Source organism: Gymnoscopelus braueri (assembly GCF_963280865.1).
Source record: "Gymnoscopelus braueri genome assembly, chromosome: 2".
Classification (NCBI taxonomy): Eukaryota; Metazoa; Chordata; class Actinopteri; order Myctophiformes; family Myctophidae; genus Gymnoscopelus; species Gymnoscopelus braueri.
In genome coordinates this window covers 19,064,647-19,089,423 of record NC_137604.1, presented here as the reverse complement: position 1 = coordinate 19,089,423, position 24,777 = coordinate 19,064,647, and the positions used below count along the sequence as shown (strand labels likewise).

Sequence of the window (24,777 nt, the reverse complement as noted above, 5' to 3'; positions counted from 1 at the left end):
AATCCAGCAGTGAATAATGTACTGTTATTTAAAATTGCTTAACTTTGTCTCTCAAACAATTTGCCCTTTTTTATTATTCGTATAGCCTACATACAGTATCCACTCCCACTCTGTTCCCATTGCTGTCTCTCTCTCCATCTGTTTTCTGCTTTTATTTGGCTGCTTCTCTCGATGTCCCTCTCTAGTTCTACCCCTTGTGGTCTGTCGTTAACCCTGCCCCTCTCTCTCTCTCCAGAATCCTGGGTTACAGGAGGATCCCTCCAGTAGTGGGGAGGCTAGTGGATGTAGTCAAGGAGATAAAAGACATTACAACCGATCACAAACTGGCCCGAACCTTCTTCACATCCCCTGGTACCTCTCACTTATTACACTTTCATTTCTTTAGTGAAAGTAACAATATCCTACTGTACATATCATGTCCCATAATCTAACAGAATATAATGATCATTTTCCTCTGCTCTTCCTCTGTAACCCTTCCTTCCTCCCGTTTTGTCATTTTCTCTATTCCTCTGTCTAACCTCCCACCTCTCCTCTTGTATGTTTACTCCTCTCCTCTCCTCTCCTCTCCTCTCCTCTCCTCTCCTCTCCTCTCCTCTCCTCTCCTCTCCTCTCCTCTCCTCTCCTCTCCCCTCCTCTCCTCTCTATTTGCATTGCACCATTCCTTTCCTTTCGTCTGGCTCCATCTAGTGGGGAATGTGTGTTTCTACGGCCAGTGTTCCTACTACTGCTCCACAGAGCATGCAGTATGTGGTCGGCCCCGGGCCCTTGAGGCCTCTCTGGCTGTGATGCTGCCAGACCTCTCTCTGGCCAACCGCAGAACTTGGAGGTCCCCGTGGAGACGCTCGTACAGCCGCAGCAAGCTGGCAAAGTGGGTGTATCTTTGTTCTGTTGCATAAACCGCTTCGCCAGTATAACCGCTGTTGTTATAAGCGTTAACAATGATGTCATCATTTCACGGGACAACTTATGTTGTCCCGTGAAATGATGTTCTTCATTTTGGTGGTTGTTTGTCTTACCACGACCTCCGCCTATCAAACATAGAATCCACTTTAACATACTGCTCACCACCTACAAAGCACTCCACAACCTGGTTCCCCCCTAACTCTCTGACCTCCTCCAGCTGCATGTCCCGTCCCGTTCCCTCAGGTTCCAGTGATGCCGGCCTCCTGGAGGTCCCCATAGACCAGGCTCCGAAACCTGGGGCGACAGGGCTCTGTGGCTACCCCCAACCTCTGGAATGCACTCTCCAAACAAATCACACCCCCTCCCTCCCTTCTTTCAAAACTGCCCTGTTTTTAATTGCTTTTATGAGCTGAGATTGATCTCAACTCTTGTTTTTTATTGCTTTTAATACTTTTTATTTTCTAATAAAGTTGCCCCCCCTCCTGTATAAAAGCTATGTATACATTTCAGGTATTATTATTACCATAATGGTCATTTTTAATTTTTTTGTGATTAACATAGATTATTTTTTAAATTCAATTGAGGATTGTTTATAATATTCTTATTAGTTTTAATAATGGTGGTCATTGACTCAAGTTCATGGTCACTTCTTATTATTTCACCACCCATGGACTGTGGAAACAATATGAATGATATATCTGTTTCAGGTGGGAGACGGAACCAGATTACTGTGAAACTGTGAAGAAGACAGCACCATATGATAAGGGTACCAGACTGGTGGACCTTATAGACATGGTCATACTGGACTTCCTTATGAGTAGGTTCATGCTGTGTGTGCACTGTAAACTGAGTTTTTATCTGAAATCTAAACATGTTACTGTGTACTTGTTGTGTTTAAACCACAGCAGTGGTAGAAGTGGTATATTGTAGCCTACCATACATTAGTTAAGTTAGGTAACATAAGGTTGCTGTCGGGCAGAAACCTATTTTCTCCAAATTTTCACTGTGTTTTTTCATAAATGAATGCCTTAACTTTATCTACTACAGCTACAGTGTCACACAAAAGTAGCAAAAATAGCAGATCTACAACCTCAAAACGCGAATTGAATTGAATCCTGAAAAGTAACAGTTTTGAACATAGATACATACCCGACGATAATATACCCTTGCATATTCTGCTGGCTATGCAAGTGTATATACAATATTTTATGGAATTGAAATGTTGAAGATGTTTCATTAGCAAAGAGGTTTTTATAATCATGTCCAGATTCTGAGGTTACCATATGCCTGTGTGTACACGGTCGCGGCTACATCGCTGGAAAGCACATGATATATAAGCAAATGGACGTGTTTACTACATTTAAAATACAAATATAAAAATATAAAATAACCCTTAGAGGGTGGTTCAAAAGCTCATTGAAAAGGTGTTATCAAAATAGTTCTAAATGGACACACTCTTTGAGGTTTTACAACAAAGATGCATGGGATTAATTTGTCATCAAATTAGGATTATGAAATCATCATTGTACTGCATAAAAAGACCTTTTCACACTTGACAACATAAACAGTCAAATGAGTACTGGGTTATTTCCTGTTGCTGTGTTTGGGAATAGCTGACAGGAAATGAACTTGGACCCAAGCTGTTACTTAGCAACGTAATTACACACTGCAACTCACAGGAAAGTCTGCTGAAGAGCACAACTAAAGTTATGTGAGCGCTACCATGGCAACGAGACATTGCTGTGGTTGTGTCGACACTTCTTCAGGTGAGAAAACAAATGAGCTTAAAGATTATCTGTTTTAAAGTTTAGGTTTGTTTGAAAAGTAGCTTTATGAACATAAAGAATGTATTAGTCAATACCTGAAATGGATGTTGGTATTGATACTGCAATTGAATTAACTGAAGTCAGTTGCACTGTGTGGGTCTATAGCTAGCAAGTAACTTTGACAAAGCTAGGTGAGCTAATTAACCTAGCTTGGAATTATCAAGTTAGCAGGATGTAAGGAAATGATGATCTATATTCAGTTAAAATTGCAGCTATTGGGAGTGACATTAGGTTAACATTGGCATGATCATGACACAAAAACATGCAAATGTAAAGTTAAACAGCTGGATTTGATTGATACTGTGATACTTCTGGCAGCGTTTAGGACTGTAACAGAATTTGAAAGGCAATAAGTTATATGTAATTAATTGCTGTTGGATTGTGAAGAACGTAAGATAATTCCTTGGAGTTATCACACAGCGTTGGCCACAAAAAGTAAATTGTATGTATTCTTCTTATTTCCATGCTAGCTTGGGCAGACTGTGTTGTTCACTTGGGTTGCTGTTTGTGGAAGCTGTCCCGTTAAAGACTTGCTGATGCTATGGTAACAAAGAACCTGCGGCATGTTTGCTGCCTCAAAAGAGGACAAACCCCCTGATGTGACCTTAAGGAACAGAGGCAGGGACAGCGCTATGTTGAGTCCCAAAGCTAAGAGAAACAACCATGGCCTAATGCCCGGCGTTGTTTCGCGGCCTTCAGTGACTTTGCCACCACTATGTCAGGACCAACAGCGAGTATCTGCCTTTGCATTTAAACCCCTGTCTGGTCGTACCTCTATCCTTGAGCATCCCCCACCTAAGACCCCTGTGTCAGTGTTGGAGCTCCCTCGTCTTATAGCACAGGTGGGCCCTGAGAAGGCCATAGCTGACACAAAATGGATGGAAGGACCTCGTCTCATGGCCTCTGCATTAAGCACCGACATCCCAGTCAGATCTGTGCGGGGTAGTGAGTCAACAACTCAGAGGTAAGCAGAATGGTTTCTTCGACTGGGACATTTGCATTATATTTTAGACATAATACAGTAGATGCTTTAATACAGAATGCCCTGAAAAAAGGTGAGCAGCATCTTACTGAAGAACTACATTAGAAAATCTATAGGCCTATGTTAATACATAAATCATACCATTTCTATTTAATTTCCAGTGATGGGACCAATACCTACTAGCTTTGGTATAATGTGAGACTCTAATATTCAATTCAAAATGAAAAGCAATAATTGGAACTTGGAAGATACATTAGCTGTATTGTACGGCTGTCTCGCTGGCCCTTTTTTTTTATGTGTCCAGGTCAGGAAATAGTTTTCACTGAACATTTTCACGGTTGCAAAATGTACTTAGAAAATGATAGTGCCTGATGAAGCCTTTGTCAGTGGAAATGCATTAGTTGTATAATTAAAGTTTGTTTGAGCTCTCCCAAGTTGCTGAATTTAGTTTTGCTGCCCGATTTAGCTTGCAGTTTTCTTGTTTTAAAATTGTATTAGATTTTAGGGAGACTTTTGTAAAGGTTTTATTATGAGTGGAGGAAGAACCATTAACTAGTCACACCGTTTCATTGCAAATCTCCAGAGGCCACTGAGTGTCGTTACCCCATGTGTATACTGTACTAATGCATCATGACATTATATTGGCCAAAAGAGGACTTGGCAGCAGAAGCACTGCAACACCACAACCTGTGACCTTGGCTGGTGTCTGTGCTCTACCACTGAGCACATTTCATATTTATATGTACTCTATATTCACTGTCTGACCACTACAATCTTCAGTCTTACAGATCAAGATGAATCTATGATAATCACAATTAAGAAAGACAGAAAAACTAAGTGTGTGAAAGAGACCATGCTGCATGAAGGCACTCTCTCTGGCACAGAGGTGGTCGAGATCCTTGCCATGAAAAGACACCCCAGAGAGTTTGATTTTTACTACCTCAAAGAAGTGAACGAGGACTCATTCAGGTACTGACTTTAGGTTATCATACTATGACTATGTACTTATCTACATTATGTATGGGTGTGGGTCGGGCAGGTCAATAACGGCCACAATAAAACGTATGGAATGGGTTGGGTCCAGAGTACTACAGCCCTTGTAGCTACAGTTAACCCAGCTGTTTCCATGTTCTTGTGACATGCAGCGTGTTTCCGTTTCCTCTAGACCTTATGACCTGCGCGTGGTTCATCCCAGCGAGGCTGGCTCTCAACACTACGTATTCTCCCCTAGTACTGTCCTCCATGTGACAGAGAAGGGCTATGGTGGATTTGTTACCCTGGAGGAGTGGTACAGAGAGTCTGTGCTGTGGAGGGCTTTGCAAGAGCTCTCGTTTTTCAGAGACTATCCACTGCGGAAAGCTTTCACCCGGTAAACAAGGCATCTAGTCTTTATCTGTTGTTGCTGATTTGTGAATAGCATTTCCTTGTTTGACCCTGACGCTTTGTTTTCGATCTTGATTCTAGGTGGCACAGAAATGTGTGCAAGATTACCTTCCAACGCAAATGCGAGACATTGCAGAATATGCTGCTTATGGCGGTGCCTCAGTTCAGAAATTGCCTTTTACTCCTCTCCAGGTGCATAGATTAACTCCCTCATCTTAGATAGATAGATAGATACTTTATTTGTCCTTGCGGAAATTCATTTTGTGCCAATCTTTAATTGCTGTTATGGCATCAGTGTTGTTCCTATGGTGGAATAATAAAAAAAACATCTCACAGTCTCTCCAATCTGCATCTGTGATGCCACAATTTGTTCTAACGTTGTTTACCTTTCACAGAGTAATTGAAGAAGTGAAAGAGACCCACTGGCTGCCACAAGATGAGTCAAAGACTTACACAGTGCTGGAATTCAAGAATATACTGATGAACAAAAACAAGCAGTGGATGGGGATAATTGAGAAATTGTTGCATTATCGCACTGTCATCCTGAATATGGTACCATGTTTACATTTTCTAGATGATAAATTGATAGTTGCCTTTATAGCTTCATGTATATGACAGCGCTAAAGTCTTACTAGTCGATACCGAAGTTATGGTGGACAGACAAACAGTTAGTGTCGATGACGCCATGACATCCGTGCCCAAATTTGGAGAATCCGAGCCCCCTTTTACTTAAATTATAAAATGATGAAAGTTTAATACATCAAAAGGTGTAGAACGTTTGGGGAAATAAGTGAACCATTATGTGAAAAAAAACCTAAGAAAGCCTACTACAGTGTGCAGAGGAAATTTGGTGTTGATCAGTCCAGCGGTTTGTGAGATTAGCTCCGGACAACGATTTAGATGCTGACTTTAATATTGCTATAAGGCCTTGTCGTTGTCTTGCTCACAGGTACAGAAGGACAGCTATAGGACACGCCAAGAGCTGCAGTTCCGCGTTGAGCAGTCCAAAACACCACGTGAACACCACCAACCACTACACCTTCGGCTGGCTCGCCACAGGGAATGGAAGAAAGAGTTGGTCCGTGCAGAGGATGTCATGCAGAAGCTGGGCAACATGGCCACTCTCGTTGATCAAATGATCATGCAGGGGCTTGTCACTGTCACTCGACGAGAGGTCCTGTCTTTCCTCAACAATGTAATGAAGGTTGGTGACACTGATGCTACGATCAAAGGCTTTAACAGTGAGTAACAGTTCCTCTGCGTTCATGCAGTGGTGGTACTCTACCAATACCAGAAAACAAATATCATAATAATCATTATAATGATTCCCTGTTTTCTCTCAAACAGTGGTTCTGAACCTGCGGGTCAGGCCCCCCTAGGGTGGTCCCCAAATTATTTTCTTTTTTTTGGGGGGGGGGGGGCCCAGATGACAGTGAAGTGACAATGTAAGGACTTCAAACTAAATGTAATGGCTCAACTCCTACAATTCCAAATGCTTGTCAGGGTGGGGGGGGGGGGTCCCCAGTCCAAATATTATGATTATTTTGGGGGGGTCCCCAGTTCAAATATGATTATTTTGGGGGGTCCCCAGATCAAATATGATTCTTTTGGATGGTCGTGGCCTGAAAAGGTTGAGAACCACTGCTCTAAAACACAAATAAGCGTTGAGAGCAATGAACCTCTAGGCTGAGGGGTTTGGCTTCAGTACCCCCTTTCCCTGATTTCTGAATCCAAGTACCCCCTTTATCCGACTACAACATTTTGTTGTTTTGCACATCATTTCGGAACAGATTTACAAAACGGCAAGATACTTTGAAAAAGGACCATTAACTAGTCACACTTCATTGTCAATCGACAGAGGCATCCACTGAGTGTTGTTACCCCATGTGTATGCTAATGCATCATGAATTTATATTGGCAAAATGGTGGGGGGGGGGGAAACTGCAAAAGAAAATCATATTTCGCATAATGATGCTATGAATGAATTATAAGATAACCAATCATTTTATTTAGGAAGTAAGACATGGAGTGAAAGAGTTGTGATAATTGCCTCCCAAGCAGATTCATTTAATTGTCTCCGCCAGGCCGAAAGGCATGGCGAGAGAGTATGTTTTACCCTCCGTCTGTCCGTCCGTGTGTGTGTCCGTGTGTGTGTCCTGTCCGTGTGTTAGCAGCTAATCTCCGGCACCGTTGGCCCGGTCGCTGCGAAACTGTGCACACACACTCCCTGGATGCCAATTCAGAACCTCTGCCTAAAATTTTTCACATGGGCCTGTTATAGTGCCACCTGAAGGCCGATTTGTGCAAAACCCATTTTTTTATATTACTCCTACAGATTTTATCCAAACGTCATGCAAATCGGTACACAGTATCTCTATAGTCATGTGATCAACACGGATCTGTCTGATTTCCCATATTCCATCCTCATTGGCTAAGGTTGGCTTCCAAAATGTGCAGGATTGGTCCGTTTTGAACAAAATGCCTCAAATCATGAACGCAGCTTGCGATTTCCGTGAAAATTCACAAACACATTCCCACTAGGCCAAGGAAGAAATGCCACCCTTTTTCACATTGGCTTGTTATAGCGCCACCAGCAGGTCTAATTTAGCAAAACAAATTTTTGGAACAAAATGCCTCAAATCATGAACGCAGTGTCCGATTGCTGTGAACGACCTAAGAATAAATGGCACTCTTTTCACATTGGCCTATTATAGCACCACCAGGAGGCCACAATAACGTACCGGACCTGGCGGAGACCTGTGCTCCGAGGAGCACTTTTTCTAGTTTTTTATAAGTCCGCTTTGATGTCAATATGTTCCAAATAAAACAGGATAATGGCAAGTATTGCTTTCTATTCAATAACAGTCAAGGTAGTTTCTTTTTCCATTTAATTTGGTTCAACTTTACAGATCAGTGGTTTATACAAAGATTGTCAGTGTTTTATCATTATACATAACATTATTATTATTATTATTTTTTCCATTTTCCACTTTCTGTCACGTGCCCTACCTTCATGAAGCCCTAGGGGTACACGTACCCAAGAAACATTGGTATAAAGATGATTAAATATTTTTCTATTATGTTTCCTAGACGGAGAAACCTCTCTTCCGAGCTCAACTGATTTTCAGTGCAGATGGTCAGCTGACCGTAGATCCACCCGTGCACTTGTTTGATGGAGTGGTGCGTGAGGCTCTGCTGACTGTCGGTGACTCTGCAGTCCAGGTAACAGTGAGCTATACTCCAGGTAACACAAATTGTCCTCTTGGGAATGTTCTACAAAACAAACTCCTGTGAATAGAAATTACCATCAACGTTGAAATGAAGGGGAAAATAAAAATGTCAAGATATCTGAAACATGCTGCTCAGTGCTCAGACATAAAAGACACCTTGCTTATGCTGTATGTATCAATAATGACACTTAATTTATTCATGCTCACATTTTTGCAAAACTGTATTATGCTATCCTTGTAGATGTTGGACGCTCATGGTTTCTTCCATGAAACCAATGACAGTGAGGCTTCCAGCACCTCCAGGTCCAGCTGTGCTCCAGAGCTCACCCCTGGCTTCAACCTGGCAGGTTGCAGTGCTTTTACAGGCAAGGGCTTTCGGCTTGTGGTTGTTAGCAGTTTTATTCCTTCATTCTTATGTGTGTTTACAAAATGTAAACTTTTCAGGAATTTAGTGGAACAGATATTGATTTTTCCACTGTTGTCTCAGCACACATCAATAATTATTTTTGCCCCGTTAGCAGTGGAGCTCTAAAGGTGGCTCTCGGCCAGACTTTTGACTTGCACACAAGCTATCTAAAAATCGAATGGTCAGATTGCCATGAAACATGCTGAGTGCATTAATGCTCCCTGGATGATGACCCATAATAATTTGAGTGACTCCTTGACATTGCTATTTCCTTCATATCAGATGTGAAGGAAAACATTTTTTTCCCTCTATCTTCCCTCTATCAATTCTACCACCAATAACTAAATACATGTACCTTTCTTTCCATGTATAGCTCTACTAGTGAGTGAGTGTTGCTCTTAAAAGATGGCAATATTGGTAGGTTCAAACCACTGCAGTCCAGTTGTATGTAATGATCGGCGCGTCCTCTAGGGGCTGCTAGTGGGGCTTTTAGACTCTTAAAATAGGGCCCTCGTCTTGTTCTTGTCATCCTCCTATAATTTGACAAATAATCCTCCTATAATTTGACAAACCTCTGTGGTGGGTGGTTGGTGGTGAGCCCAAAACTGTCTGCCCGGTTCTCCTCAGTGGCTGGAGCAATTGATCTGAATTTGCACACAGCCATTGACCATTACCATCTGCACGGAACTGCGAAGCCCGTTTTTCGATTTCACCAAATCTCAGCTGTTTATTAGCGTTTTTTGTGTCAAACAATGTTGCCATGGTTACAGCCGCCCAGCAGTGGGATGGCCCCGCGATCTATGGGACGAATGATCAAACTGCGATTGCGTCAAATCTACAGCCCCACTGCCCCACTGCCCACTGCGTTACACTGTCGCACACACAGAACGTGCCTCGACCAACGTACGTGTGTCTGTGTGTGTGTGTGTGTGTGTGTATGTGTGTGTGTGTGTGTGTGTGTGTGTGCGTGGAGGGGGGGGCTCATATCCCCCCACGGGTATGGACTAGTTGGTCTAAATTTATGTGAAGATGGTTCATGTTGTTTTTCCCCATGACAGCAGTCTTTGACTGTATAGAATATAAAAGGAATGTCAATCTCGAATCATGTGTTCTTCCTCTTCCAGGGGATGAGGAGGAAACTGGGATGACTGGTCTTGGAAGCCTTTTGTATTTTTACCAGTCAGATCACAGGCCGGTGCTGCCAGAGTTGAGCCGTCTAGCGGTTCAGGGCCACAGGCTGCGAGGCTGCTACTATCCCCTGCTCAAGAAGCAGCTCGAGTGGCAGCTCAGAAATGAAGATCTCTCAGAAGAGGCTGAGAGAGCGCAAGCAAGGATCATGCAGGCAGGCCTTTTTTGTGTTCTTAGTTTCTTTGTTTGTAGAATACATAGGTAATAGAGAAAGAACCATTTCTGTGGTTGTGATGACATTGGAGAGCTAAGAAATGTTGCCTGTATTTTTTATTTCACAAAGTGAGACATGCATGTGTCACATTAATTTGAATGGATATACAGTAATGAGGAGATGTATTTTTAGGTTTATAAAGGTTTTATTAAAAAAGTTAAAGCTCCATATTCTGATAGTAATGCTTAGAGTGTCTTTTTCCGTAACAGGGGTCTCCCCATATCTCCAGCTAGCAGGGTAGTGAGGAGAGGGAGGAGGTGTGAGGGACAGAGGGGACGGGGGGGACGGGGTGTTAGCGTTTTCCTCTGGCCTGGTTTATTTTGTATTCTTGTCAGAGAGATGGGAAGAGCCCTGTTACTGAACAAACACTATTGCAATGATTACCCTCTATATAGAGCTATTTAACACTACAAAAAAAAAAAAACACAAATAATTGTACGTATGCACACACACACACACAGTATATCTCTAGACACCGTTAATTATACTATACATTTAGCAATTTTGTAAAGCGTTTATATACTGTACTGTGTGTTGTCATTGGTCTCTGGATAGGAGATTCAATCAGAGATCCAGCAGTTGTGTGAGAAGTATGCCTGGTTGGCTGACATCCATGTGTTCACCAGCCAATGGAACCCAGCCTGTCTGGAGGCCATGAGGGACCAGCCTGCCTTACTATATGAGAAACACATTGAGAAAGTGTGCTCCTGGACTGAAAGGATGTCCACGCTCCCCCCCTCATTCGCCACCTCCAACAAACTGTTTGTCATCCACTGTGCAGACGTTCAGGAGAAGCTAGGTATGCATGCACAGAAAATAAATATCGCTTTAGATTCTATTGTACAGCATCCATGCCTGATATGTTTATGCAAATATTGTTGTTTTTTCCAGGATTGCAGTTAAATAGCATTGTGGGGGAAGTGAAAGCGCAGCTGGTGGAGGAGATGAAGCAGTGCTCAGAGAGCCTCATATCAGATCTGAAGAGGTCTATCAATGAACTCAACACAGAACCTTTTGATTTCTACGACTTGGACAAATATGCCTCAATGGTATGAAAAAGTTTTAGCAACATTCCAGGACTTATTTTAACCTCTTGAAGCATACATACAGTGTTGACCGGTGTCCCCCAGGGGTCTATACTTGATCCCCTCATTTAACCGCTACACCAAATCTCTTTGCCGAAAATTGCCGATCCAATAGCTAACAGTACGTTGCGATTCGTTGGTAGCTTGTAGATCTGCTATTTCTGCTGAATGTTTACCTATTTTTGCCATATAGTGATGCTAGGGTTCATGTGATTAATGAATAAAACATTATTTTAGCCAATCTGTATGGTAGAGAATGTCAATTAATGTCAAATAACACGTGTGTAATTGTTGGAGTTGGTCTCCATCTTCCATTGAGAAATATAGACCCTGGTGATCTGGCAGGAAACCTACTGTTTGATAATGTCATTTAAGTTATTTGAAGCAGACAGCGCACTGAATTGTACACTAGATGCGTTATTAAGCATACAGTATGATAACAATGATTACGGTTGAAAGTCTGCGTGATCCTTTACACACCATAGAAAGCTCTGTCCACTGGAAATTATATAGCAAGTTTAGGCGGTACATTTGTTCATAGCCTTGAAGAAACTTGAAAGAAATATTATATGAATCTGTCTTTTTTACAATAAGGGCAGACTACAATGATCATTATCTTCCTTTAGGTGAAGCAATGTGAGAGAAACACTGCTGACATGCAGCTACGTTTAGAGCGTGTGCATTCTCTCCAAGACACCATTTGCAAGCGCTGTAGAAAGATGACAAAACGGGAGGTGACTTTGGAAGACCAGGTCAGTGTTAAAATTATGTTTTCAATTTCACGCATCCCTGATTCACTCTTGTCCTACTTTTGCCCTGTTTGTGCAAGTGTGTCTCCATCTGTCTGTCTATGTTTTATATTTAGATGCTAAGCCTGTGGCGATGCTACGTCCCGCTCCTGAAGCGAGCGGAACAGACTGTGTGCCAGCGTGTTCCCTCGGTGGCCGATGCCTTGGATCATGCCTTCTCGTCGTTGGTCAGTGACCTTGACGAAATGGTGTCCGACGCCACTTCCGGACCCTTCCTTGACCCCACTCAGAATGCCGATGAGATGTTCTCCAGACTCTGTGATGTGTGCAGACAGGTGTGTGCTGTCGGCGCCAAGCTGAAAGAGCTTAGTGGGATCAGTGGAAACCTAAGAGGTGAGGGCCCCAGAGACCTGGGAACTATTAGACAAGTGATTCTCAACCCAGTTTGATATGCATTAGGCCACGGACGGATCCCCATTTGACCCCAATGAAACACTGTAAAATCCTAACTCTGAGAGTGCACAAATGGCATTTGTAAACTCTCTGAGTAGCTCCTCAAGGACCCTTCAGATCCCACTGTAGAGGCAGTACATGTGTTTCATAGTCTTGAAGAAACTTGAAATCTTATAATAATCTGTCCTAGACAAACTTGACAAAACCACATTTTTACAGCTCTCTCAACTACCTAGAATCTGTCTGTGTGTGCCTTGGTTTCTCCCTTCAGGGCATCCACAGGATCTGAGTGTCGTGACAGCAGCTCTGCAGGCACTTGAAGCCCGTAAGGGATTGTGGGAGTTGATGACTGCATGCACAGCTCAGATACGAGAGTGGAAGCAGTTACAACTCAGCGAGGTGACCGTTGTATGAACTTAGCTTTGCGTATCATTAAAAAATAAATGCTACCAACAAATGATTTGGTAAACAACCAAGATACCACCCATATTTCCTCTCGGGGGATTAACAACAGATTATCTCTGTCTCTGTCTCTGTCTCTGTCTCTGTCTCTGTCTCTGTCTCTGTCTGTCTGTCTGTCATCATGTCAGTTTGTGGTGTCAAAAGCCCTAGAGCAAGTTGATATGTGGCAACAGCAGGCTGTATCTCTGTCAAGGACCATACCTACCAATGACGCAGTGCTCCAGGAGACACTAGATATCGTGGAGCACTTTAACCAACAACTTTCTGTCATGGACAAACTGTGCAGTCCGGGAGTCACACATAAACACTGGAGTAACATTTTTAAAGGTCAGAGAGTAGGCTGTGGGTGTATTGTACAGCATTATACGCCTTGTGCAGTGTTCAGTATTCCTAAAAATCCTTTATATTACAATACTTTGCTTCTCTTCAGGCATGGGGCGAATGTATTCCCCAGACATGAAGCTGACAGTAGATGATCTGATGTCTAAGCAGTTTGGAGAGCACCAGGAAATCATTGGCAAGGTGAGAGCAGGAGAGTGCTATCATTCACATTCAACACTGTAAGCATAAGCACGTTGTGTATGAAAGTGTATAAAATATCAGGACCACTTAAGCTTTGATGAGTATATAAAGAAGATACCAATTAATTGAAACAGTTTGCCAAAAAGAGTGATACAGTACATAATGTTATATCCTCTTGTAAAATGGTAAATGGTGCCTGGGCCACTGCCGCCCCATTTTGCAAAGCATGCAGAACATATTTTCATTTGATAAAATGTGGACCTTTCACCTATTCAGATATGTAGAGAAGCAAAGGCAGAGTGGGACGTGAAGCAGGCGCTCCTGAAGCTGCAGCGGGGTTGGGAGGCCAGACTCTTTCGACTGGCCACGTTCACAGTGGCTGTGTGGCGACACGATGCGCCGCATGATCGCACCTGCAAAGAAGTTCCTGCAACCGACATTGTTTCCAGTCAACAACATCCAGTGCAACAATCCTGTGATAGCGATACATTCATCATTACTGGTGAGGCTAATACTTACTTTAGTCTCTGTCATACGATGGTGTATCTTGCTGAAAATAGTTATATAATAATAATATAAATCAAGCTTAACCACTTAAGCCTATATACTTTGTTCATACGACAAATAACAAAAATAGCAGATATACAAGCTCACAATGCATGACATTACATTACAGTCATTTAGCAGACGCTTTTATCCAAAGCGACTTACAATACAGACATGCAAAAGTGTCACTTTTCAGCTACAGTCACCTTTTTGAACCCAAATAGGGCAATTGTGTGACACCTGACCCGAAAGAAAACAACATGTTGTCACCTTTTTCACCTCGGGGCTGTTTGCGTGCCTGACAATAAGTGTATTCAACATAGGTAGGGAACGAAAACTACTAATCACCAGAAGTCTTTAGTGCATTTTCTGCAAAAACAAGCAACCAAGAGTATACCTAGCGCTAAGGTAAAAGTGCAATATATATAGCTACCTATTTCCTTAAACAGATGAGACAAAATAGCTAAATCAAATGAGCATGAGCTAAAACAAATAAGTGTATCGACTAAACAAGATCCAATAAACAATCCAATAATCCAATAAACAATACAGCAATAGAAAACAAGCGTTCGTACAACTAGTTAACAACAAGTAGGTCAGGCAGAGAGGAAGGGTAGTGTTTCCTGAAGAGGTGAGTTTTCAGCCTGCGGCGAAATATGGGCAGTGACTCTGCTGTCCTAACATCAGTGGGAAGTTCATTCCACCACTGTGGGGCCAGAACAGAAAAGAGTCGTGACCGTGTGGATCGGCCAGAAGGACCCTTGAGTGACGAGGCAATGACATTTTTTTTTAAATGTTTATAGAATAAATACATTAACGATTGATGTTTTTTAATGGCAGTTTGAAAGTGGTTAAGTGTTAAAATGATCTCAGATTCTCACTAGCTACATTGGACATATTCCATGTACATGTTGTTGCTGAATTATGTTTTAGATCTGGAGATTCTCCTTGCTGAGACCGAGGACAGTGTGATGGCTTTATCCAATATGTTGATGTCCCCGCATGTTGCTGAATTCAGGCCAGATGTGGAACACTGGGTGCATTTGCTACAAGAGCTCGGTAACATGAACAATACAGAAATATGACTGATGAGAGTTAGATGGTGTAAAAGGCTATGAATATTTGCCTCTTCAATCCTAAATAATGTATTTTTCTGTCTCCTTTTCCTTACGATATTTGCAGAGGAGCTGCTTGATTTCTTTGAAAGATACCAGCAGACATGGATTTTCCTGGCCAAAATGTTTTCTAAAACAACTATTAGTACTCAGAGGGTGGAACTGGTATGTACATTAAGTAATTTTGCTCAAATACTGACAATAAAAAATACATACTGATAGAATTATTTTATTTATTTATAGAATTCTAAAGAACTTTAAACATTCATAACCTGTTGTAACTGAAAATCCAGGTATTTAACCACACGAAACATCCCTATTCTGGGGCAAATATTCAGCGAAAATAGCCAATTTATAAGCTCACAATTTGTCACAATTTGTCCCGTTGTCTATTTGTGGCGAAGATATTTGGTGTAGACCCCTGGGGGGTCAACGAATTATATAAGGTTTAAGTGGTTAAGTAAATTTTTACTTTCTCTTAATTTATAGCTGGAGAGGTTCCATCCAGTGGATAAAACATTCAGGGACATAATTTGTTCTATATCAAGTGACCCTCATGTGCTGAGCATTGCACAGTCCCAGAAGACAAACGACCTGTTTTATGGCCATCGCCAAATCCTCATCAATGATCTGTCTACAATGGAAGCCATTTCCAACCAGATGTTGCATGTACCTCGTGGAGAGTTCCCAAGACTCTGCTTCCTGAGCGACCGAGAAGTGATAAAACTACTTTCTCTGCGCACCACACCTTCCACCTTGCTCCCTGCTGTGCGGAAATGCTTTCCAGGAGTACGCTGGCTAGAGGTGGACTGTGAGATGGCAAATGATAAACTCATACAGATTAAGATCCCAGGGGTCTTTGGCAGCTTCAATGAGCACATTGCTTTTCAATGTCCTGTAGAACCCAGTGTGAGTCCTTTGGTTTGTCTCGGTCTGCTGGAGAAACAACTAATGCACACTATGATGCAACTCATGAAAGATTGCACTACGGCACGGACACTGCTTGAACCATCAGACCAAGATTTGAAGACGAGTGTTGGAGGTATCAAGTTACTTAAGAAGTTGAATTTAGTGTCTGATTATCCTCTTCAGTGCCTTCTGGTGGCTGAGGAAGTGGCGTGGTGCGCTGATGTTCTAAAGATCAACCAGGCCTCAGGCCCAGCGAGGTGGAACTGCATCAAAACACACAAGTCTTCCACACTGAAAACCTTGTGCCATGTTATAAGGGAAGGAATCACTGGTGCCAAAGAGAAAGCCCAGGTTTCTAATCGCAGAATGATGTTTCTGCGTGCTTTGGTGCAACTTACCATGAATCATGCACAACAGATATCCAAACTTATGGATGTGAAATGTGAGCTGGCATCTTCGTTTGAGTGGCAAAGTTCACTGAAGTATCATATAACTTCACATGACCAGAGTCAGACTGAGAATGACTTCAGCTATCCACAGGACAGCAGTGATTATAGCACTTGTTACGTGGATGTCCTTGGCACTCAGTTGCTGTATGGTTATGAGTACCTTGGTCCAGAGCACTGCATGATGGTGAATACTCCTTCTACAGAAAGGGCAATACTCGGGATTCTCTTTGCTTTGACCAGCTACAGATGTGGTTTTGTTAGTGGACCTTCCATGTCTGGTAAGAAAAAGACGGTGGTTCAGTTAGGAAGAGCACTGGGACGACAGGTCATTGCTTTGCAATGTTTTTCCAGTACAAGTCCTAGCCTTGTGCAGCAGATGCTGCTTGGTGCGCTCCAGACAGGAGCATGGCTTGTTTTGGACGCTGTGGACTCATTGAAACAAGGAACACTGTCATTATTAGGACAGCATCTAGCAGATATTCACCAATCCTTCTCTGCCTGGAAGACAATTTTACAACAGAAAGTGCACAGAGAGCCACGGGACAGGATGACCAACATGAATCAGGGGTGCAAAAACCGTGAAGAGCCTCAGTTACCAATGTCATTTGCAGGGAAAGACATTTTTGCCAAACTGAGCTATGGATGTGTTGTTATCTCATCAAAAGGACACACAACTGAGGTTCCTGAGAGTCTGCGAGTTGCAACCAGACCCGTTGCATTCATGCACCCAGATTACAGGGTCATCACAGAAGTAATGCTTGCTTCCATTGGTTTCTCAGAGGCGATGTCTTTGAGTCAATGCCTCATGTCCCTTTTTAGCATGGCAAAGGATTCCAACTGTTTGCCTGAATTCATAAATGAAGACCAGATTGGCCTGCTTGTGGTCTTGCAAAAGATCATCGCAGCCTCTGGTATACACCTAGATGCCAGATCTTCTACTTTGATGTACAACAGTCAATCTGCAGCCATCGTGCAAGGCTTAGCTGAGGAAAAGGCTGTTGTCAAAGCACTCTTCTCCACCTTATTGCCATACATTTGTGAGCAAAAGAAAGCTTCGCAGTTTCGCACCCTTCTCGAGGAAACCTTTCCCATGGCAAAGTACTTTCCTTTCCCCCCACACCAAATTGAGGAAGAAGAACAGAACTTACTCAGAGATGCTGTGACAGAAGAGCTACAAAGAGCTGGGTTCCACCCTGACACTCAAACGAATTGCAACACCCTTGCTCTCTACCAGGCCATGAAGTTCTCACGGGCAGTTCTGCTGGTCGGTCCCTCAGGGAGTGGAAAGTCAACCTGTTATCGTGTTTTAGCTGGGGCACTGCATATCCTGGCTGCCAGAACAGCAGAGCATGTCGATTGTGGAGATAACCCACAGACAGAGCCACAAATCCCCCTTTCAAACTGGCACTCTGTTGACACTGTGGTCTTATTTCCTAATGCCATGTACCATGACGAGGTCTTTGGATACTGCAGAGAAGAGAGAGGGTGGTGGGATGGATCTTTCACTAAAGTGTTAAGAGACTCAGAGCGGCATGACCTCTTAGCCACTGACATAGGGAGGGATCAGACACAAAAAGTGAAGTGGCTAGTGATGGATGGAGAGCCACTGGGCCAGCCTGGCTGGTTGGACTGCTTCACTACGCTCTGCAATCCTGACGATCCCTCCCTGTATCTGTCTTCAGGTGAAAAACTTGTGCCACCCCAGTCAAAACTAAAACTACTGGCAGAGATCACAGACCTCAAGGACGCAGCCCCCTCAGCAGTAACCCGTTGCAGCCTGGTGCATTTCACTGGAGCTGATCTATGGAAGGCTGTGTGGAAGGTAGAGATGGATGCTCTTTGTAGAGAACGCTCACTCGATGAAGGGACCCTGAAAATGTGGAATCGTTTAGCTGAAGACCTTTTCTGCAGAACACTTGATGTGTTTAGGCACAAGGCCCTTACCTCTGTATTACACAGTGAAGGAGATGGAAATGTTGAATTCTCTAAACCCCCCACATATGGACTGCAGGAAATTATGTCATTCTTTAGGATTATACAGGCCCTCCTGGAGCATTTTGGGAGGGATTCTGGGTCAAAAACATCACCAAGACAGACATACAAAAGAGGTAGAGTAAACTCCTTAATATAAAAATATTTAAAGAGGTGATAACATTCCTAACAATAGATTGCATGGTCCATTCTCAACAAATATGCCTCTGCTTGGAAACTCAACAGACACAGATATCTACGTCATTTCAACTCAGAAGGAGCTACAAGCCAGGGACATTTTTCTGGTGGCCTATATCTGGGGCTTTGGTGGACACCTGCACCCCCGGTGAGGCTATTGTCATGTAAAATAGTCTATGCAACTATCTACCGGTAATAGACCATATTTCTGTTTAAACGTCACTTTTTTTAGACTTGAAGACTCTAAAATAAGTTAATGTGTTGATATTAACATACATGTTTGTTTTGTCTTTATTTTAGCCACTGGCCACAGTTTGATACACTTGCCCGCCAAGTGTTGTTTAATAGCCGATATAGAGTTGAGGTTCCGGACGAAGGGACTATTTTTGAGCACTTTTTCAACCAGAGTGAGGGGATGATTGCGGACATAATCAATGGCATCAACTGTCCCAGGGTTAGAGACCCATGTTTGGCCAGTCCAGTTATACCCAAGGTTTGCTTTCCAAATCCTAAACATTATTTAGTTACTTTTTTATTTTAGTTTTTTTTTGCACTATCATTTACAACCTGATAATTTTACAACTTTTAATATTAATATAATCAACAATTTCTGTTCACACAGTATGAGAAACATGCCTACCTTCTAAACCTCATGTTGGAGGCAAAGCAGCCAGTGATGCTGGTAGGAGAGGCCAGTTCAGGGAAGACCATGTTATGCAAAACATTACTGAATCAGGACAGGCCCCACATCGGCCTACATGTCAGTCCACTCCTGAGTTCCCGTGATGTGCGCAATGTGCTGAATAACATGAGCTCCAAGATTGCTATGAGAAGACAATCAGGACTGCTTCTGTTTGTGGATGATCTGCATGAGGCTCCCTGTGGTGAGTATATAACATACAGTATAACCACAATATATTGGCAATGATACTCTAAACCAAAATAAATAAATATTGTATTCCAAACAATTATCAAGACTATGTTTCTATAACTTTTCTATATTTAGATGCTTTTGGAAAAACATCAATGGCTCTAGAAACACTCCGACAAAGTGTTTCAAAAGGACATATCCAAACCTATGATGGCTATCATTTCAAGTGCATGAGGTGTAGAGGCATCAGTTACATGGCTACTTGCTGCACATCTGGGTCTGGTCCTGGCAGTGGTTCCATGATCAGCTCCCGCCTCTCTCGTCTGTTCTCCGTCTTTGTGCTGCCCAGCTTATCTGCTGAGGTTCTATTTTCTCTTCACTCCCCTCGACTAAAACTATGGCTCAAAGACCTCCCAAGCTTGCAAGGATCTGCAGATTTGACACGTTGTATCATCGGCGCAACTCAGCATCTGTTTCATGCAATGCGTGAGCAGTTCCCACCCACTGCACAGAGACCCCATTACACATTCTCCCACCATGACCTTCAAAAAGTGTTCCAAGGAATGTGTCTCTGGCAACCTTGCAACACAAACAGACAGCCAGTCCAGGAAGATGCCAGCCTTATCACAGATATTTCCAAGTCTTCGCGAACTGGCTTTGCCACATCCACAGCAGGTTATGCTGCCAGTGTCCTCAACATAGTCCATCTCTGGATGCATGAGTGCCTGCTCACCTTCAGTGATAGACTGTTCTCAGTAGATGAAGGCAAAGCACTCGTGTCACTCATAGCCAGAGTATCGGCAATATACTATGGTACACTGGTTGATAAGTCCTCATCCATGAGCCTGGAAGACAAATCCACTGCTATGATCCCCACTCCTTCTACTGTCATCACAGACAACCTTAAGTCAAGTAGTCAGAGTCTAGACACACCAAATAAAAGAGAGGGGGACAGTGATGCCTCATCTTCACAGTTAGCTCCTGAGGCTCTGTTGGATTTGACAACCCTAAGGGAAGAGGTAGAGGAGTCCAGACAGTCTGGTAGACCACGCAGTGTTGAGTCTCCAAGTTCAGACTCTAGCTCAATTAGGAGTCATGGAACTAAAGAAGATGTTTCCATTTCTAAAGAAGACAATAAAATCAATACAGTACAATACAAGAAAGTTGTGAAGAAGGATCAGTTGATCCTGCAAGATGCAAGCTTGTGTAAAGTCTTAATCCCCTCTCCACCCAAAGGACCCAAACCAGCTGCTCAGTCAGAAAGGGGCCATAGATTCACTGAACACTCAGTGCAGAATGAAGGAATTTATTCAGAAGAACCCAGCTCAGCCCCATATCTGCTGCCATCTCAACTTCTTCAAGACATGGAACAAACTATGAATAAGATTGTATATGGCCCTGAGATCACAGATCCAGTCAACTCAATGGCACAACAGTACAACTTCAAACGCAATGCTTCTTATCAAGAGCGAGACTTTGATCTGCTGGTGCAGCAGCTGTCTGCTTCTGTTAAAAGACAAGAGGAACATGGAGAGAAGTTTGATGATATGACGTCAGGTTATACAGTACACAGACAGAGGATGCACCAGTTATTGCATATCCTCAGAGCACTGCTCATACCTGGAGGTCATGGAGTGCTGTTTGGTGCAGTCAGAGGCACAGGCCGTAAGAGCAATGTACGTTTAGCTGCCTACCTGACAGGTTACCAGCTGATGGAAGTACACCCTGGTAATGAGCTAAAGTTGCGTGAAATCCTGAAGGAGGCTATTTATCAGACTGAAGTGAACAGTGCTAATGTGGTGATCTTGGCCCATGAGGAAGTCAGCCAGGCTGTGAGAGAAGAGCTACTGATGGTGATGGCCAGTGGCACCTGTCCAGGGCTCTACTCAGAAGAGGAGCTGGCGAACCTTGTACCCAGAGTGAATGGTGTCAAGAATTCACACAGATGTCACACGGATCCTCAGGCACTTGAGAGGTACGAGAACATCTAGCTCTTGTGGTAGTTTGTCCACATGATTCAAGTCTAACTCATCTAAATGTTAAAGGAGAATTCCGGACAAATTAAGTGTTATCTTTCATGTCTCGTTACTCACCTAGCGACGTAAAAAGTGGCGTTCTTTTTTTCCATATATTCCCCTGTCGTCATTTTTTAAACACCCTCCGTTGTTATAATGGGAGCGCGTGGGGTAGTGAAGTTCGTCTATTATAACCGACGCAATGTTATTTTTTTCTCTACTACGATTCATTGTAGAGTCTCATGATAGTCAAACATGCGCTGAAAATTCCTGCGAGCCTGCCGTTAATGGCGAACGATTTAACACTGGTTGCTTGTTTCCAGAATCTGGCAACACGAGTTGCCAGGTTCTGGAAAGAAACAAGCATCCAGTGTTAAATCGTTCGCCATTAACGGCAGGCTCGCAGGAATTTTCAGCGCATGTTTGACTATCATGAGACTCTACAATGAATCGTAGTAGAGAAAAAAATAACATTGCGTCGGTTATAATAGACGAACTTCACTACCCCACGCGCTCCCATTATAACAACGGAGGGTGTTTAAAAAATGACGACAGGGGAATATATGGAAAAAAAGAACGCCACTTTTTACGTCGCTAGGTGAGTAACGAGACATGAAAGATAACACTTAATTTGTCCGGAATTCTCCTTTAACAACAATATTTGTACCCTTTCCCCCCTATTGACAGGCATTTAAGGCAGTTTCAGAGGAATATGCATGCATTTCTTCTGCTACCTTTGACTACGTCAGAGGGACGTGATCTGCCTCACTACAATACCCAGGTCTGTAACGTAACTGTACTTTCTCAAAAATTAACATTGTAAAATGTTGAGGAACATGTTTTTATTTAATTTGTCTTATATTGATCCCCGTGGGGAAATGTTGTCTTCTGCATTTCACTCATCATCCTAACTAGACTATTAGTGTGTAGTTGCTTTGAAGAAACATGTTTTTGCATACATGTCATCAGTGCACAAAAAAAGTATTCACTTTTAAACATACAAAATACCCAGGTAGGGCAGTTAAAAAGTAGTGCAAAAAGATTACAAAAGCATGCACATCCAAATCATAAATACTATATACTGTACAGTAGGTGCTGGACAGAAGAACATGGAAAAATAGAGTGTGCAATAGATAATGACAGGTATGGATAGGTATACCAACCTATCAATGTATTAGTAGTCAAACCTACCAACCATAGTATACCAGCATTACTCACCATGGTGTGCTTCTTCCATTGTTGCCATTGCCATAATGATACAGGCACACATAACGAAGGCCCTGAGCCTGAGCTGCTGTGTGGAAGTGTACCAACCATGGTCCAGACAGTCTTTAGTGGAAGCTGCTACTCACTGCTTTAAGGATAATCTCCGGATTCCTGAATTACATGGAAAACGTCAGTTGCTCTTTCTTATACGTTACATACTCAGATTTAACTCGGCGAGTGTACAAATGTAACCAAATGGACCATTGAGTTGCTACATTTTATGTTTCCCTTGTGGTGTTACATGCTTTTAAAATGTGTGTAAGTATATTACCGTCCATGAAGGAAATCATCAAATCTGACCTGATGTTATTTTGTTTGCTTTTGATGCAGTACAGAGACGTTGCTTAGAGGCCAGCATGCCCCTGGCCATGGCAAGAATCCACAAGTCAGCATGCAGATATGCTTCAGTCCTGTTAAAAACCCAACCTTTCAGCCCCCAGACCTATATGGCGTTCATCTCTCACTTCTTTTACCTCAGTAGCCATCTCTACAAACATGGACTGCGTCAAACCAACAGGTTAGCCATACATTCTTTCGACACTGTTAATCATATCAAGTAGAGACTCCATTCAACATGTTATGCAAACACCAATGATTCATTAGTTAAGCTTCTGGTACAAGACCTTCATTAAGACATGTGATACAAGGTCTACTTTGATATATTTTTGTTTTTTTCTCCTTTTGCACCTGTTAAACAAATTTTCTTGGGGTGCATATTTCCTTTTTTGACACTATTAATCGTGGCATTCTGCTAGACCTTTTCAGACTATGGCTTAATTAACATATACAGTAGTTGGCTCCACACAACGACATTCTTAACAAAGAATTAGCATTTGCGCAAGGCTGCATAATCAGACAATAACATGGTTCAACACAGGGTCTCATTCAATACTGTAACCGCTGCATTCTCATTACTGGATTTTGCTGTTTTTTTCTGATAATATTAACTTAACTTGTAATTAATCTCTTCACTCATAACAGAAGCAAAATCTGATTAAGAAAATGTTGTAGCTATTAGCTAAATAAACTGTAATAAATAAGAATAAATAAACAAGCCTTGACCCATCAGTTTTGAGGGGAAAAAAGGAAGAAAAAGAAAATAAAAAGGTGAAAACTTTCCTGGTCAAAATGCCTGGTAGGTGTTCTCAGAATGAGGCATATGTATAATGTAAACTAGAGTGTTATACTTACCACATGTACTGACCTGAAATTATTCTACATTTTTCTCAGAGTTACAGCTGTCCTGGTCCGACTGAAGGTCATGACAGATACAGCTGTCCAGTACAAACACCACGTAATCACACTGCAGGAGAATGTTGCACAAGCACAACAGGTACTGTAAGGCAATTTAACACATGCAAATTAAATACTGCATGTATGTCTAGTGTGGTCTGGGATCACACTAGACATACAATGCCAGATATATGAATGCTCAAAATGTGACAATATTGTCCATTATAATTTCTGCAAGTCTGCATATTTTTTATTTTCTCGTATTCCCTTATACTACAGTATGTATAATGTGCTGCGCCCAAACACACAACTAAACAGTTCCCCAGTAATAACATTTATTTTGTCACTCTAATACCGTGATACTCCACTCATTTTAAGGACCCCCAGTTTGATATGCATTAGACCACAGACCACCATTGTGTTATTAAGCTACCTCTGGGACCCCAATCTTACTGTAAAATCCTCAGTGTTAATTTAACACTGAGTGTTAACACTGAGAGTGTGCAAATGACCATCTAACCATTTTTATACTCTCTGAGTTACAGACCCGTAGTGTTCTATTTGGTCTATGAATCATTTAGTTGGGGACCCCCTGAAACTCCCTCAAGGACCCCTGGGGGTCCCCGAACCCAGGCAATCTGGGAACCCATTCGGTAAAAAGAAAAAAGAATATTGAGAGTGCTCTAACATATTTGGATTCCCAAATGATAAAGAAGAAATTATGTTGAAATGGATGTCTCCATGTATCACAACACAGCTAATCACAATATGAAAGAAAAACGACTGCAGACGGATTTATTT

The 24,777-nt window shown here is 42.4% G+C and overlaps 2 protein-coding genes across 2 annotated transcripts in view; both read left to right on the top strand.

The window, feature by feature from the left end:
• LOC308094578 (extracellular serine/threonine protein kinase FAM20C-like) overlaps window positions 1-24,777 on the top strand; it is a gene marked incomplete at both ends in the record, with an annotated part of 45,860 nt that overhangs the window by 5,865 nt on the left and 15,218 nt on the right. The window contains 3 exons of the mRNA XM_080441324.1: window positions 236-351; window positions 688-868; window positions 1,611-1,720. Coding sequence (XP_080297450.1) covers window positions 236-351; window positions 688-868; window positions 1,611-1,720 — 407 coding nt within the window. The remainder of the gene's footprint in view (window positions 1-235; window positions 352-687; window positions 869-1,610; window positions 1,721-24,777) is intronic.
• Window positions 4,565-24,777, top strand: part of dnhd1 (dynein heavy chain domain 1) — a gene marked incomplete at both ends in the record, with an annotated part of 32,830 nt that continues 12,617 nt past the window's right edge. Inside the window, 23 exons of the mRNA XM_080456228.1 lie at window positions 4,565-4,680; window positions 4,877-5,080; window positions 5,490-5,646; window positions 6,044-6,298; window positions 8,185-8,316; window positions 8,566-8,671; window positions 9,855-10,072; window positions 10,688-10,931; window positions 11,024-11,181; window positions 12,083-12,359; window positions 12,691-12,818; window positions 13,010-13,208; window positions 13,312-13,403; window positions 13,680-13,905; window positions 14,883-15,008; window positions 15,852-15,973; window positions 16,157-18,530; window positions 18,640-18,739; window positions 18,892-19,084; window positions 19,214-19,475; window positions 19,598-21,388; window positions 23,074-23,260; window positions 23,974-24,076. Coding sequence (XP_080312354.1) covers window positions 4,565-4,680; window positions 4,877-5,080; window positions 5,490-5,646; window positions 6,044-6,298; window positions 8,185-8,316; window positions 8,566-8,671; window positions 9,855-10,072; window positions 10,688-10,931; window positions 11,024-11,181; window positions 12,083-12,359; window positions 12,691-12,818; window positions 13,010-13,208; window positions 13,312-13,403; window positions 13,680-13,905; window positions 14,883-15,008; window positions 15,852-15,973; window positions 16,157-18,530; window positions 18,640-18,739; window positions 18,892-19,084; window positions 19,214-19,475; window positions 19,598-21,388; window positions 23,074-23,260; window positions 23,974-24,076 — 7,770 coding nt within the window. The remainder of the gene's footprint in view (window positions 4,681-4,876; window positions 5,081-5,489; window positions 5,647-6,043; window positions 6,299-8,184; window positions 8,317-8,565; window positions 8,672-9,854; window positions 10,073-10,687; window positions 10,932-11,023; window positions 11,182-12,082; window positions 12,360-12,690; window positions 12,819-13,009; window positions 13,209-13,311; window positions 13,404-13,679; window positions 13,906-14,882; window positions 15,009-15,851; window positions 15,974-16,156; window positions 18,531-18,639; window positions 18,740-18,891; window positions 19,085-19,213; window positions 19,476-19,597; window positions 21,389-23,073; window positions 23,261-23,973; window positions 24,077-24,777) is intronic.